At 46.6% G+C, this 16,941-nt stretch overlaps 1 protein-coding gene across 1 annotated transcript; it reads right to left on the reverse strand.

The window, feature by feature from the left end:
* Window positions 1–2,695: 2,695 nt before the first annotated feature.
* On the reverse strand, window positions 2,696–5,712 carry LOC129335342 (uncharacterized). The gene is made up of 4 exons (XM_054987780.1): window positions 5,229–5,712; window positions 4,705–4,788; window positions 4,271–4,354; window positions 2,696–3,826 (listed from the first exon to the last, which is right to left on the reverse strand). Exons 1-4 carry the CDS (start codon window positions 5,710–5,712, stop codon window positions 3,372–3,374), a joined length of 1,107 nt encoding a protein of 368 aa, XP_054843755.1. The 3' UTR covers window positions 2,696–3,371.
* Between the last annotated feature and the right edge of the window lie 11,229 nt (window positions 5,713–16,941).

Below are 16,941 nucleotides of genomic sequence, written 5' to 3' on the forward strand. Positions count from 1 at the left end.
GTACGGCAACCGGAAAATGTTCTCATCGATGCTTTTGCAGGGGACAGTGGACTACACTGGACGCTTCATAGATGTTGAAATCGGATGGAGCGGAAAAAATCATGATGCCTTTGTTTTTAAAAACTCATGTATCTGTGCGGCGATGGATGCTGGGACATTTGTGCCTGGAAATCCCACACTTAACCTGGAAGGAGTGTCTGTGCCTCCCATTATTATTTCGGATGGCGCGTACCCAATGCGCCCCTGGCTTATGAAGCCGTATGGGAAGATTGCAAAAACACAACGAGAGCGGAACTTTGACAGGTGTCTCTCCCGTTCGAGAAATCAGGTCGAACGGAGTTTCGGAAGGCTGAAGGGGCGCTGGCAGATCTTATTGCAAAGACTAAAAGCCAGGGAGGAAAATCTTGTCACCATCATCACAGCTTGTGTAATATTACACAACATCTGCGAAGCTAGGGGACAGCAGGTCTTGGGGGAGCTGAGAGATCCCTCTCCTGTACTGCTGCCTGAAGAGGATGAGGAAATGGTGGACAACAACAATGCTATACTTGAGAAAGGGAAGGTGGTGCGGGATGCTCTAGCCACCTTCATGGAATCTCAAATGAGGCGCCAAAACTAATTTCTAATCTAGTGTTTTTCAAATAAACAATCGGTCAGAGAAATGTTCTTAGCCATTATCGTTTGCTTGTTTTGTTCTCATGCATGTTTATCAATAAATTGTATTCTTGAATTGTGTGCACTTTCTAGCATTTCTTGGGAGGTTGGAAAATGATTGCTGCTGAAGATGATGCTTTGCAACTTCATTGTGAAAAGTTAGGGGGGGGGTTTGACATCATGCGTGGCCGGGATACAGTGACATAGCAATAGATAGGCACAGAGAAGAGGGAGGCCAACTTCTGCAATGAGGGATATGTCGCCAGAGCCTCCTAAGGTGGCCCCAAAGACTCTGATCCTCCTGTGCTTGAGAGATGCGTGACCGACTAACGCCAGCATGCCCTTTCGATTAAATTTTATGTATGCCATACTGTTAGTTCGTTATTTCTTCAACGCACACCACTTTCGCACCCCATCTTGCTGTCGCTTCTTGCCAGATTATCACTCCTATTGCTAAGCCCGTTTCCCCCTTCAATCAACCCAAATTTATTTTTGAATGTAGAGGCGCCTCGCGATAGGCCAACTGTTTTTCATTGACCCTTGACCCAGGATTCCCGCCCAAAATGCCGGCTGCCGCTCGAGCATGCTCAGTTGGAAATATTTTCAACTTCGCTATTACGACGTGAGACTGACATGCCGCCACGACGAAGGGGCGCCTTCTGGTTGGACGAGGAGGTTGATCTGCTCCTGAACCTGATTCTTCAGAGTGGGAAGGTGGAGCGGCTCATGAGTAGCTCCCACCTTCCCACCAAGGTCATTTTTTGGAGGCTGGCCAAGAGGATGACCGACAGGGGCTTCCAGAGAAGCGCGGACCAATGTAGGTCCAAGTTTAAACGGACCAAGGGGGCTTTTTTTGATGCACTGGAGGCATGGCAAGGAATCCCCCGTCAGAGTGGACGTCCTCCCCACTTCAGCAAAATGTTGCAGCTTTGGGAAGCGGCGGGAAGACCACGATGGCAGGAGAGGAGGCATGCCTGTGAGTATATTTGCAAGAGCCTTCACAGCTGTCTCCCTAAGGTTGGACTTAAGAGCATGCTGTCTTAAGAACCCACCATGTTTTGTGGAGGAATTACCATTATTCCTTTAGATTTCCTTTGGATGTTCATGGAATACTGATGTGCATTGATTGGGCCAACACTTGTCTTGTCCCTCCGATTTCCACTCTTAGTGTCATCATAGACAGATTTATCCTTTGACACCACGCACATCCTCCACATTTTCCCTCAAAAATCACTATTAAAGCTAATAATCTCTCACTTGGTGTGGATAGTGCATCTCATCAAATTATGCCCCCCCCCGGGCCATTATGAATGGTGTTCCCGGTTATTTTGTGCATGCATCAAAAAAAAAAAATCATGCCTCTGTCAAATCATGGGCAAAATGTAGTTGTTCACCTATTGTGAACTCAATTATTTTCGTGTTTGAGCCAATGCCCTGTGTTCATCAGAGAAATTATATCACCCACCCTGTGATCAGTGTCCAGGATGGATTTTAAGACATTTGTGTTCATCATTGTGTCTCATACATCTCCCACAACTTTCACAGCTGTTCGAAGAGGCAGAGAGAGCCAACATGAGGGGGCAGCAGCACATGGAGCCTCACAGCCAGGACATGATCTGAGTAGCGAGGAGGAGACGCAGGAGACCAGATCTTCAGCAGCGGTTGATGCCTCTCAAGGTAAGCTGCATTTGCAGCGTTCCACTATAGGAATAATTTTTTGTTTTTTAAAAAAAGCAGTCTCCTAAAATCAGAGGTTGTACTGTGTCTTCTGTCTGCGGATGCCCATGCCCTGCAACCACCTCTTCGTTACACCGAGAATAGAGTTTGGCTACTGTTACGGCAATGAGCACATAAACGGTTTGGGAAACAAGTGAACTTTATTTAAAAAAAATTTACTTTCTGAGTCAAGGAACATAAAGTGGATGACAGCAAACTTTCACAACTAAAAACTTACCAACTTTTTTCCATGCAGCAAAATTTTTCCACTCCCAAAATCAAGTAATTATAAGTGGAGCAACTAGAACTCAATCCCAACCCTTCTCACAATTGACATTTGCTAGGACATCTCCCTAAGATTTGTTTTTCCTTTTCTTAGATGCAGCCATGGAGGAACGTGCCAGTGATGATGAGAATCCATCCACCAGCGCACAGCAACCACCCCAGGCATCCTCCCAACAAACCTCCCTCGAGAGCATCCACGCAGCTATACGCTCTCTGGAAGCAAGGATGACATCCTACGGTAGGTTTATACGTTAGGTGTTGTTTGAAAAAACATGTACCGCAAAAGGAAGACATTTCCTGCCACAGTTTTGTTTTATCTTTTCAGCTCGCAAGCAGCAAAGCCAGTTTAGGACTCTGGAGAGTCGAGTGGCGAGGCAAGGGCGTCGACTCCTGGCTTTGGAGAGGAGGGGGCGACAAAGCGAAGGGTTGCCTGATCAGCCAGCGTCAAGTGGGCAGGACCCCTGACCTGACCGAACCCATTGTTTTGTCTGCTGTTATGGTTTATCTTGGGTTATTTGTTGAAAGTTTGATTGTTAATAGTTTCTGCTTGTTAATGGTTAAATAAAACAGCATTTCAACAACTCCAACGAACTGATTAATTTCAAGTATGGTAACATTTTGAATTTTCACAGACAAACAGATGGATGTTGTGTGCAAGCGCATACCTTGAGCAGTGGCCAAAACCAAAAAAGCTCAGATATGTTCTAGACATGTGACTATAGGGTGAGTCGCTCCCTGGCCTTCCCCACACACGATCTTTTGGGTGCACCCTTCCTAGTGTTATCTGTGGTGATGTCTTCCACATGACCATTGGTCAGTTCTGGGAGTTTGGGTGTTTGCTGCATCAGGAAAGCCTCACCAAAGGATTTAAGAGTTTGCACAGTCGCACGCATCACCTCCAGGTTTTGTGACCATGCATCTTGGAACATTCTTCGCTCGAGCCTGGTCTCCTGAAGAAATTCCTGGTGTCTGCGGCCCTCCTCCTCACGCCACTTTTTGGTCTCCTCTTGCTCCTGCCTTCGAAGGGCCAACTCCTCCTGGTGTTCTGCGGATGCTAGACTAAGTAACTTCTCTGCTGCACTGGTAATAGCAGACACAGGCCTTTTCCGACATCTGATGTTGTCCAGGCGTGTTCCTGGCGATAAATCTGGCGTTGTCATTTCCATGGAACCTAGTCAGTGGTAGATTGAGATTATTGTTGTGTGCAGTGTGTATCCATCCCCCGCCCTCTCAAAAATCCAGCCAACATTCTATCCTTTCCTCTATTTTTTCAAACAATGTACCATCAGAGAATCTGCAGTGTGCATATTTTAACTGCGAGGTCCAGGATACACATGGAGCAAAAGTTGCTGTGATGGGTGGTCATGACCAAAAACATGGAATGGGGACATACTAGTGTTTTTTTATAGTTCACGAAAATGGTCCAATCTACAAGATAACACCACAAATGGAATTATTATGGAGGTGTTGAAAAATGTTAGGAAAAAATACATTTAATAGAAAGCAAGGAATTGTGCTGTTGGGGGTGGGTGGGTACGATTTCAACGCAATCTCTCCAATCGCTGAGTGACATGTCAGCTTGTCCTTTCCTGGGTCAACATCATCACATACTTACCTTCAGCAGTAGAACGTGGTGATGGGGGGTTGTTTTCCTTGTCCAAAAAATCTTCCTGCATGGTGAATCCCCGGTCAATGAAACCTGCAGAAATAAGTTGAAAGACATATCAACATGCTTTGTCAGTAATTGAACCCAGATTTTATTGCTGCATTTTTGATCACAGTAGGAATTCATTCCGCTGGGCTTGCACTGACTCGTGTTCTTTCCCCTCAACCACAAGTCCCGACATACAGTGAAATGTCTGCCTCCTTATGTGTCCCCATCAATCCACCCTCATGCAGGAAAACAGGGCCACACATAACTTGTCCCCCTGTAAGCAGTAATCCCAGGCTTCTTAAAAAAGGCTGGAACTGATGCTTTGCCACACTAGACTTTGGAAGGTGGTCAAAGCAATGTGCCACAGTATAAACAGATCTCAAGACATCTCTCACCATCATCAAGGAGGCCATCCGGTGTGGCATCCAGGTCTGGTTCCAGAGCATGCCCTTCTGCCTCAATCAGGCCATCACAGTCTTCTGAAGCAAAGGAACAAAAGGAGGATCAGGATTTTTGGTGAATGGTAAATGTACATGCCTCAATGCATAAACCCCCTCCACTATCTGTTGCCATCGTTTGGTCATTAAGGGCCAAGCTGCAAGTGGTAGGTCACTTATCAAATTTCCTCAGGATGTGAAGGGAAATGTAGGCATCCAGGTCTTGCAGCCGTGATGTGTAGCAAAGCTTCGAGACCCCGCTTACTAAATTGCCAATCACTACCTGAGTCAAGTGGACTAGTGTCCAACCGGTGTCTGGTGTTCCTTGTTGATTGGCTCTATACAGAACCACCTTAAGCCGCCCCACCACTGCTGGAGAGGCACATTTCCAACATGTAATGTTGACATAATACAAATGCTAATGCTGAATCGTCTCCGTCCCAATTGTGTCAATTTACTGATGTGCTATACTACAATATTACCTGTATGATAAGGTGTTGACATTCTTATTTCCGCGGGATTACAGGTATGTAGGTCGTGGGAGAAAAGCTCTTCTGATCCCCTCTGGAGCACCAATGTTTCCGGCTGCACTTGACCCACCACCTGCAGCACCATGCTTCTTGCGATGCGTTTCGGGTTAACACTTGCATCACCACGTAGAATACTCTCAAGCTCACGGTAGTAGGGGCAAGTGATGGGTGCATTTCCAGACCTGTTGTTATGCGCAACAACCTTTTTGTATTCGAGACGCATGGTCTTGGTCTTAGACCTGCACTCCAGAGCCGATCTTCTATGTCCCCTTGTTGCCATCTGCTCGGAGATGCGTTCGAAGTAGTCAAGGTTTCTGTGTGTATTCCGAAGTGCCTCCTGTATTTTTTCCTCTCCCCAAAAGTGAAGGAGGTCCATAATTTCTCGATGTCTCCAAGAGATCCCCCGCTTAACATAACTGTCTCCTCCGTGAGACATGGTTGTTTTAGAACGGGCGATCAAGAGACTGCAGTTATATCTCTGAAGGTAAAGCTTTGGCAGGCTGTGTGTCTCACAGACGCGTTGAACTTCCCTTGTTAATTTCGAAAGCAAAAGTGATTTCCGCGCGCCTGCTGCATATTCAATCGGGCTTCCTTCCACGCCAAAATTAACGGCTAAAAGTATCTACTTTCATCGTTGCGATACTCCAAAAGCGGTCAATGTTTGCACCAAAAAAAAAAAGTTTTATTAAAAAAGTGGAGGGACAATGGAAGTATCAGAGGAGATTTGGATAATGGTATGGAGAATTTGTGAATGAATGAACAATCTTTTCGGCATGATCGATTGAATGTGGTTTTTGGACAAATAAGATAGAAATGCCTGTTCCACATTGGATTTCACCATAACGATGCTTGTAAAAAATGCAATATCGTTATACCATCTACGTTCGCCAAAAAAAAATTTTTTTCGTGAAGAGATGGGGTTTGTGGGTGTTTGGGAGGGGTGGAACTTTGGCGCGCCTAGACATGTGATCAAGAAGCGTTGCAAGCGGAACATAATCGATATGGGGCAGTCACATGGAGACGGACGCAGGCAAAGTAAAGAGTGAGAAGACGTCATGGGGACAAACGTTATAGAGACGAAACGAGGTGGGTATTCTGTGGAACATGACGTTCTCTTAACGCAATTTTTTTGCCAGTGTGACGACGGCCTTTCTGTCATCCTTGTGACATCACCAGAATGCATCATGTGCACAATGTCAGGTTCTGACTATGTTTCATGTGTGTTCAAACCAAAGAGACTCCATTTTAATCTTGTCAGTATTTTAAGTGCTTCTTTTGCAGGTGGCAAGCAGTTCAGTAACAGTTATCTTACAGAAGAGGAATGTTATGACTACAACCTTTCCAGCCTTGGAAACTTTCACTTTCTCAGCCTCAAGCCGTTTGTTTTGAGAACTGTGGGGGGAGGATGGGGCCTGCAGGGGTATGCTATTCTGTACCTTAACCTTTGCCTGTCATTCGTAACAATACTTGTGTACCAGCCAAGATACTGCATCTTGGATAGTGGACTATAATGGTTGTTTATATCCAGTAAATCTTTTGGAACCAATGGACTCATGTCTAATTGCAAGAGGTAGTCTGGATTGCAACTTTTAGTAAGCCACTGTCTGACACACAAAACATAATTATGCAAACAGGCCCCTCTTCTGGTGTATATATTGATTCTTTTCCACAAAGCATTTGATTGCAACTCTGTATGTTTATTAGACCTGAGACAGCCTTGAGAGATTACATACTGCTAATCATCATGACATTCTTGAGTTCCAGGAATTTTCATGGGGGGTTGTCAATGTTCTACTTGTTCTTGTTTAGGGACAAAATAGTGCATTTTTAGTTTGGTTTTGTATATCTCAATGTTAATTTAACAAATTTATCCTAGTCTGAAATACTGCTTTAAGCCTAAACTCTGTGATAATAGCGTAGATAGAGAGAATTTGTGCCTATGCGTTGCTTTGATAGTCTAACTCTCTGCTGCATCTCTCTGACAACTACAGAGCAATCTGAGATAATAACTTCAAAAGAATGATTATCTCAAATATATTTCTCATGTTTATGCTTCAGTATGAAGCTCAGAAGCACTGCTGTGTTTAAAAGCTGCCAAAGTTACAGAGGCTTCGAAAATAAGTTTATCTTCATCTCAGCACCTGGAAACCTCCAGGGTTGGGCAATTGAAAACAATAGTTGCATGGTTGTTAGGAAAACAATGATATCATATCTTGAAAAACGTGTAGAAATGTTCTATACTTGTAACTAGAGCACATGTTGTGGCCAAAGTTCTGAGATTTTAATTGTTATTTTATCACATCTTTTGAGAAAAATGATGGTCAGGAGTTGGAATTTTACTTGGGGTATTCTTCTGAAATGAAACATGATTGTGCCATTTCTGGGCTAGATGATTTGGGCCACTTCAGTGCCTCTTATCCTGGAGCTAGGAAATTACAGCCTGTTCTTGAATTTTAATGTATTATGTAGATATGAATGTCACTCACTTCTCTGGTTCCCTGAGCAATCCTAAGCAGATTTACATCTACAATGGTTTTAAAACTACAATGGTTTTAAAAATAGTATAAATGCTTACGATCGTACCGTCCATTCGTTTTCCAACTGCATTGCCACAAATTCTGTAGTGCTCCAAGCATCCATCAACAGATAGCAGACATACCTTTCTTTGAATGTTATGTGCTAATATCATACTGATCTGGTCAATTTTTAGAGCAGATAAACCAATATACTCACAATCCCAAAAGTTTTATGGATTTCTAAAAGATGTTTGCTTAGGGAAGATTCATGCAGCCATTTTCTCTCTAAGTAGATGACCTTGTGGCCAATGTCCAAGGGCAAATATGGTTGGGTAACACAGCATGTGTTGAGCACAAATATCTTGAAGGTATGGAAGTTTGCAGGAAAATAAAAAATGGCTTGCATTAACAAGTTTTAGTTCTATGAACTATCAAGAGTTTAGGGCTTTCTGCCCCAACTGGGCATTAAGTTGTTTATTATACTGCCGCCTAGGTTTTACATTTCAGCACTGCTTGAATTCATTTCGATCGATCTATTAGCAGCTGATCAGGCCTTCTTGTTCGTCATCATGTATTGATTGATTGCTGCTAGTTACAATGATGGTTCCTGTTTAGATTATTTCTTTTTTGAGGGCAAAAGGACAGGTTTGCATTGTTATTTCACCTCATCAGTAGTATTCATTTCTTCCCCTCGTCTTCCCCTTAATCTTTCCCCCAGCAGCTTAATATTTAATTTTCTTTCTTTCTTTATAAGTTGTCCAAGTTTTGGATTGGTTTACAGAAACTGGATATGAGTTGAACTGTCTGGGTAGACAAAAGAGTTGCCAGGTGGGGGATGGGGAGTGCTACTGAGAGATCCCTTTCAGGAACCAGGAAGTGGCAACTGTGATGGATGGCTTCTATCTCCCTCCTATGCATCATACCCAATCTCTGATTCACTGACATGCATGCAAATCTCTAAAATTTCCAACAAATGAGATGCTGAGGACAGGGTTACCAATCTCTAGGTGGGGTTGGAGACCTTCTGAAATTACAATTGATTTCCAGACTACAGAGATCAGTTCCCTTGGAGAAAATGGCTGCTTTGGAGGGTAGAATCTATGGTATTATATCCTGGTGAGGTTACTCCCTCCCTAAACTCCACCGTCCCTGGGGTCCACCCCCAAACTCCAATAATTTCCTAACCCGGAGTTGGAAACCCTAGCTGTGGCTTTGTAAAAGAGAGAGAAATGAGGGGGAGAGTAAGTGGAAAAACAGACAAAAATGTAAAAATTTCTCAGATAGGGCTCAAACATTGACTGAGCCAGGTAGTTAGGGCTCAAGTGCCGATTGAGAGGCACAATTACGTTAAGTACCCTGTGTTAGGCAAGTTTAGTTCCCTCTGAGAATCACCATGTTAATAACTTGTTTCTCCCATGCCTTTTTAAGTGCCGAAAAAGCTATGGGTGGGGAATTGGGATGCAGCCATTTTGGCTATTGATTAGGTACATGAGGGAAGGACAAGAGCACCTCACCATCCTGCACTATGGGCCTAATCAAGATCAAGCCCTTGCTACCACTTTAAAATGGTGGTGGCCTTGAGGATGCTGTAACATCTAGTTTGGCTCTAAGCCATTTCAAGCTAAATTCATTTATCCCTCCCTCCAATGGAAACAGCCTGTCATTTCTGTAAGCTTGAATGTGTAATAGCCTAACCTTTCTAAAGCAGAAGTTCGGTGCTCCTTAGTTACATTGGTACACCCCTTTACATGCTTCCCTGGCGGCCCCTTAATAGCTCTTCTAAACAGGAGCTATTGTGTTGTTTAAAAAGAATGTTGGTGTCAATCACTTCAGAAAATGGAAAGGAGAAAAGAAGTAGAAATTATCTCAGAAACTTCTGCTACCTATCCCCCATGTCCTATATGTTATCCAGCATGATTATTTTCTTATTTAGCCACAAGGGAGAGACCATGGCTCAGTGGTAGAGCATCTGCTTGGCATGTAGAAGGTTCTGGGTTCAATTCCCAGCATCTCTAGTTAAAAGAATCAAGGAGGAGGTGATGTGAAAGACCTCTGCCTCAAACCCTGGAGAGCTACTATCAGTAAGAGTAGACAATACTGATTTTGATGGTCCAAGGGTCTGATTCAGTATGAGCAGGCTTCATTATGCGTACTGACTGCTCACAAACATGCCAAAAACTCAAACTGTTTGGTCACTGCTACTGGGGGTGTGATGGTTAAGGGAAACTGAGGCAGCACTAACATTAATGGGTGCAGCCATTCAAAGCCTTTATCCTAATTTCTGTCTCTAAACTTTTGCTGTTGTTCCAACAAGGTAGCTTAGCAGGTAGTAGAAAACATTTCCTTTGACTTCTTTCTTATCACTTGATTTCAGTGTTCACACAAATTCCTACTAATGGCTTTAAATAGCAGGAAGTTGGGTTTAAATATTACTTGTGCATGTTTCAATTCACAGCCAAGTTGCAAAAGTAGATAAATCCTGCCTCAGTATGTGGAGACAAAGGCGCAATCTAAAAAAAAAGAATGGCAGTGTTTGAACCATAGAGAAACAAATCATTAGAGGATAGATGAAAGGGATTATCTCTTTCACGATCTACAGCTGGAATGCATAATTAAGTCTGGCTTGCTTTTATTTTGCAAATCTTTGCAACAGTGAAGAAATCCCTGTGGTGTTGCACATTAAGGCTCCAGTTACATTCATTGCTTCAGAATTTACAGTTACAAAAGCAGGGAAAATTAAGAGATGGAATTGTGCTCTTCTCATGCGTCTATGTTAATTCATTTAAGAGTCATCAGGGATTCTACTATTTAAGCCAGAAACTCAGATTCTGAGGCAGGAATCTAGTTGAGTGAGCTAGCATGGCCTCCAGTATCCTCCTCAGGTGCACATTAGTGTGCAATGTCAGTCAGGCAGTATGACATCTCTGGATTGTCTAAAAATAGTCAGAGACTGGCCTTGCCATCTTCAGAGCTGTACCTTAGGCTTGCTGTCGATTCTAATTGCTTCACTTTCCAGCTGAAGTTATTGGGTGCAAAGACTCTGATTTGCATAAAAACTCTCCAAGTCTGGTTTCAGGTAGGTCACCATGTTGGTGTGTAGTAGAACAGCAGGATTTGAGTCCAGTAGCCTCTTAGCGACCGTCAAGATTTTTAGGGTATAAACTTCTGAGAGTCATCTGAAGAAGGGTGCTTTGACTCAATTCTTGGTGTTCTTTAGGTCTAATACTAGGTTTGACTGCTGATGGCTTGATTCTGACCACAATTATTTGGTACTTGTGCCAAATTAAAAAAGGAAAAGAGAGAAAATGGGAGACAAAAAAGTTTCTCTGGCAATTAAAAGTTATCTGGAAGCTTTAGTTCTGGTGGGTTGTTCTTGACTCCCAAGCTGCTGAGAGCTACCAGAAAGATTTCCAAGCCTTCTTAGGATTACTAGTTGATGGACTTCATCTGGTGGGGTGAATGAGAAGGGGGTGTTGCGTCAACAGCGTGATGTCATTTCTGAAGTGCACCCAGAAATGATGTCACACTGTCAATACAATGGTGATTTGGGGCTCATTTTTTCCCTTTTGCCCTATCAAGTGGGGGTCAGGGGCTGCTGCCAGGAAGTCTCCTGTTCTTCACATCACTAGACTCAAGAGCGCGGGACTCTAATCTGGAGAGCCAGGTTTGATTCCCCACTCCTCCACTTGAAGCCAGCTGGGTGACCTTGGGCTAGTCACAGTTCTCTGGAGCTCTCTCAGCCCCACCCACCTCACAGGGTCATTGTTGTTGTGGGGATAATAATGACATACTTTGTAAACTACTTTGAGAGGGCATTAAGTTGTCCTGAAGGGCAGTATATAAATCAAATGTTGTTGTTGTTGTTATTATTATTAAACATCATATGAAAACAAATCACATGACTTGCCAAGCTCCATAGGATCTTAGAGCCCCCTCCGCCCCTCCCCTGGGAGCCCTTGATCCCCAGAAAGTGGCTCATTTTGCTCACTGCAGGAAACGTGAGCGTCCATGTTACAGGTATCAGAGCATATGCTGAGCGCGACATTTTAGTATATTTTCAAGGAATTCAAATACAATAAATATGAATGCTGTGTAGAAACATTAGCAACAACAAAAAGGCAACAGGAAGGACTGGCACATGTACTAAATACAAAGGTCCCTCTTCTCAAAACATGAACAACAGTCAACAATCCAGCAAGTAAATATATTAAGCTGTAGATCAATTTCATGCAAAGTGCAAACGTTCTAAGTAGCAATAAATATATTTTCTTAAATTACATACAAATAATACAAAGCATTAATATATATACATACTCCCATCGGCTGTTATAGTAAAGAATTGCACACAACCAGTATCATCTAATCATAACACGCCCGGAAGGATAAGGCTGTGTGAGTCTCTGCAGAATGCAAGTCCCTTTCCAAGGTCCGTGGTGTTCACAGTAAGATAAGTGATATGTTTTCCAAATCTCAAAGAATGTAATCCTCAATTCAAGGATTCTGTATAAGGTTGGTGTGGAAAATATCCTACTTTATATCTTATCCAAGATGCTTAATTAGCCCAACGCCAGCGGGAATTGTTTTGCTTATTCCAAGCTTTCTCAGGGGCCGTAATTAATCCAGTTCACACATCTAGGTTTCGGACTTGCGTGGAAGGAATGTGACGGCTACAATGTAGAAATATTAGGCCTGAATCTCTGCATTATCTTGTTTCCAAGAAGACTTTGCAGAAGCTGCTTAGAAGCGGACAAAGTCTTCCTGATTTACATGAAAGTTGTTTCTTCAAAAGTATGCCCCCTTTTTTATTGTAGTTGACTGTAGGAATGATTGGTGTAAAGAGGACACATCCCTGCGTATTTCTAAATATGCTGCACATTACGTAGTAATTTTGTCAGATTTTTGTTTTTAGCCATCATTATTTTTTTTAAATCCTCTCTTTTATAATATCACTGTAGCTGACAATAGTTACCAGACACTATGCTGCCATCCCAGCACTGGGGCTTAAGCCCCTTGTGATGGTGGCAGTAATTTGCCTCCCTGGCAGGAGGGAGGCAGACGAGCCTGCCCTGCAGTAAGGGCATAGCCTCAGGGAGGGCAGAGCTACAGGGCTGCTTCTAGCCGCTCCGCCCTCTTGGGCTCAGTCTCGCCTCGTGCACGGAGGAAGCAAGACCTTTCAGTCGCTTCCCCTGCACGAGGCCTTCGAGGGAGCAGAGAAACGGTTTGTCGGCAGCGGCGATCCAGCCGCCGTCGGGTGCCTTGCCGGCCTCGCCGCTCGTTCGTTGGGCGGCCAGTTTCCCGCCGCATTCCCGGCGCGCTTGTCGGGGCCGGCCCGTTGGGGCGCCGTTTGCGCGCTCCTGTGCCTGCCAGGCGCTCCGTCCTGTTCCCTGCTTGCCGGCCGTTTCGCCGGCCATTTGCCGACGTTCGGCCTCGGGGGTGTTTACACGCCGCGTCAGCCCATATACAGCTAGAGGCTGCGCGGCGTTTTTTACCCCCTTACCAGCCCGGAGCCCGCTCTGCGCCGATCGCGTCGGCGCGTGCGGGCGCTTCCCCCCTTGCGGGCGTTTTCCCCGCTTTTACCTTGTCGCTTGCCGGGGCCCAGACGGCCTGCGTAGGCAGGCGCTCGCCCTCCCACTACTGGGTCGGCGCTAGGGGCGAGGGTCGTTCCTTTTTGCAGGGACCCGTCCTTGGCTCTGGGTACCTGGAGGCCAAGACAAGGGGGAAGAGGAGGCAGTCGTTAGGTAGAGGGTGGCATTGACGGCAGCCATTTTACACGGGCCTAAGGACAACGGCCATTTTGTGGGGCAGTTTTGAAAGTTTTGACAGGGGCCATTCTGGGAGGGCCTAGCAATTTTAGGAGGCGGCCTTTCTGGATCTGCGTGCCTTGGTCATAATTCATATTTACACTGGTGTGCGGGCCTCTAATTTGTCGCCTATTAATTAATCGCCCTGGTTGGCGGGTTGCCGGGTAGCTTTGTGATGGGCCCTAAAAAAGGGATTGGTAACTCCAAGGGCAAGCAGCCCGCCCCGCGTCCCGTTAAAAGGCCAGCGGTTGCCCTGTCCTCTGATGAGGATGATGAAGGGCCCTTAAGACGTGAGGTGTTAGCGCGGATAGCGGTCCTGGAGCGGGCAAGGGCGCCCCAGGGGGCCAGGCAGGTGAATAAGAGACCCGTCCGGGTGGCAGCCAAGTCTGCATCGTTAACTGACATTCTCTCTCGTTTGTCCGCTCTTGAGGGAACTTCGAGGGGTTCTGGGATTCCTGAGGCCACCGTGGGTAGCCAGGCTGCTGAAGAGTCAGCAGTTGAGGCCACATCAGCAGATGTCGAGGATGGTTGGCCAGCAGAGGCGGGCCAATTGGCTTTGGTGGTGCAGCCGCCTGAGGCAGAAGGTAAGTGCTCAGGGTTGCAACAGGTCTCTGCATGGCCTTGGGCCTATGACGCAATAACACCGCAGTTGGGCATGCACGCACACGTCCCTTCCACGGAAGGTATGGGGGTTGGTGCTCGGTTTCCAGATTGGGCACAGTGGTCACAGCAGGCTGGGCCATACCGGTCATCAACAGCTCCTGGTTGGCTTTCTTCCCCGACCCCTTCGGCAGGTGGTAGTAACACATGGAGCGCTTATGCAGGTGCTCCTTGGGCTAATTATGGGGCGGTTCCTTATAGGTCTTTCCCAGTGGGGGATACGGCTATGCCCCTGGGCGATCACCTTACCCCGGCCACACGGGAAAAAATATTGCGGGGGGAGTATGTGGACATATTTACCCTTCTCTTCAGGGACCTGGAGAAAAGGGATAAGGAGGACCTCGAGGATAGGGATAAAGAGCGTATTAGGCGCCACAAGATAGATAGGACCTGGGCTAATTGGTTGCCAGGTTTCCTAATTTATGCGGGGGTGATTGCGAGGGTCCAGCCTTGGAGGGCCGCCCCTCTATTTCAGTATATTGATATAATATACCGCGCTCATGCTGACTTTGGTGGGGCAGCCTGGCTCCAATATGATGAGGAGTTTAGAATGCGGGCGGCTCTGAACCCCTCGCTGCCATGGGACCAGGTGCACCACCATCTTTGGATCCAGCTGATGACACCGACTAAATTTGGGTCGGGTGATAGGTCCGATAGCGGACATATCGTGCAGCGTTCTGGCTCTGCTTCGACTGCCTCAACTGCTGCCACTTATGGTCCCCGCGCATTCGCGGGGCAGTCGGTTCAGCCCCGGCTGCTCTGTTTTGAATTTACCTCCCGGGGGACCTGCAGCAGAAAATTTTGCCGCTATGGCCATGAATGCCCCATCTGCCGGGGGCCACACGCTATTAACGCGTGTAAGAAGCAGAAGCCCTTTGGGAAGAGAGGGGGCGGACAGGGAGGGCAGTCTGGCGCTGGAAAAGGGCCCCAGCCCAATAAACCTGAGGGTCCTTAGGGCCATGTTGGCAGATTACCCCAGGAGGGCGGACGCCCAATTTTTGTTAGACGGGTTTTCTGTAGGGTTCCGCATTCCCTTTCAAGGACCACGTTCTTCCTTCATGTCGAGTAACTTACGTTCCGTTCAGGGCATGGAGGACATTGTTAGGTCCAAGATAGCTAAGGAATGCGCTGAAGGCCGAGTTTTAGGCCCTTTTCCTACCCCCCCTGTACCCAATTTGAGGGTTTCCCCCCTGGGAGTGGTTCCTAAAAAGGCTCCTGGTGAATTTCGGTTAATTCACCACTTGTCTTATCCCAGAGGTGGGTCTGTAAATGACGCAATTCCTGAGCACTTGTGCTCAGTGCGTTATACATCGTTTGACCAGGCCGTTAGGGTCGTTAGACGCTGTGGCCTGGGAGCTGAGATGGCGAAATGCGACATTAAGTCGGCATTCCGTCTCCTCCCAGTGCATCCCAAGGACTTTGAGCTCCTCGGGTTTGCCTTTGAAGGCCAATACTATATGGACAGGGCCCTCCCTATGGGCTGCTCAATATCATGTGCAGTTTTTGAGCGCTTCAGCACATTCCTTGAGTGGGCATTACGTCACAGGCAGTGCTGCCATGACTCCGCCCACTATTTGGATGATTTTATTCTGGTTGGGCCCCAGGGGACTGGGCAATGTGCACGCCTTTTGGCTGACTTCGTCAGCCTGGCAGAGGAGCTCGGTGTGCCTTTGGCACACGAAAAAACTGAGGGCCCAGCAACTGTCCTGACCTTCCTAGGCATCGAGTTGGACACGATACAACAGACCTCTAGGCTTCCGTTGGAGAAGCTTGTTGATTTGGAGGCTCGCTTGCGCACCCTGCTGGGGAAGCGGAAGATTTCCTTGCTGGAACTCCAGCAGGTGGTGGGCCACCTTAATTTTGCCTGTAAGGCAGTGGCCCCTGGAAGGGCCTTTTTGCGGCGTCTTTGCGACGCCATGGGGACCCTGCGGTTGCCTCATCATAAGATTAGGCTTTCCAAAGACATGCGGGAGGATTTGGGGATCTGGATGCAATTCTTGGGCGGATTTAATGGGGTGTCGTTTTGGAGGCAGGAGCTGCTCCTGGAAGGGGAGCTCCAAGTTTCTTCAGACGCCTCCGGATCCGTGGGCTTGGGAATTTATTTTAGGGGGCACTGGTGTGCCGCCACATGGCCCGTAGATTGGGAGGGCGATTCCTGGCGTAGGGACCTTACGTTCTTAGAGTTTTTCCCCATCTTGGTCGCAGTTTGTCTTTGGGGGGATGAGCTTAGTAACCACTCGGTGCACTTTTGGTGCGATAACATGGCTGTGGTTCAAGTTGTGAACTCCCTGTCAGCCAAATCGCCCCGTGTCATGAATCTGGTCCGTGCTTTTACGCTGAGGTGCTTGCACCTTAACGTTCTGTTTTCAGCCAGGCATGTACCTGGCGTAAACAATGAGGTGGCAGACGCATTATCTCGTCTGCAGATGGACCGGTTTCGACAGCTTGCCCCCGAGGCCGATTTGGAGCCAGCCCTGGTTCCGTTGGAGCTGTGGAAGATTGGGAAACCGAAGCCGCCAGGGCCATCCAGTTAGCCATCGCCCCTAGTACCGGGCGGGCATACGACAGGGCGGTAAGGCAATTCGAGGCATTCAGGCAGGTGTCAGGCCTCCGCCAGTCCTGGCCCATTCCAGTGAAGCACATAGCGCAATTTTGCGTGGCTCAAAGGAGTAAGGGGCATGGGGTTAA

This window comes from Eublepharis macularius, chromosome 9 (assembly GCF_028583425.1).
Source record: "Eublepharis macularius isolate TG4126 chromosome 9, MPM_Emac_v1.0, whole genome shotgun sequence".
Lineage (NCBI taxonomy): Eukaryota > Metazoa > Chordata > Lepidosauria > Squamata > Eublepharidae > Eublepharis > Eublepharis macularius.

Coding starts and splice junctions, on each gene's coding strand:
- LOC129335342 (XM_054987780.1), bottom strand. CDS start 5,712: ATGTCTCACGGAGGAGACAGTTATGTTAAGCGGGGGATCTCTTGGAGA. Junction 4,789..5,228: donor GTCAACACCTTATCATACAG/GTAATATTGTAG, acceptor CCTTTGCTTCAG/AAGACTGTGATGGCCTGATT. Junction 3,827..4,270: donor ACCACGTTCTACTGCTGAAG/GTAAGTATGTGA, acceptor ACCACTGACTAG/GTTCCATGGAAATGACAACG.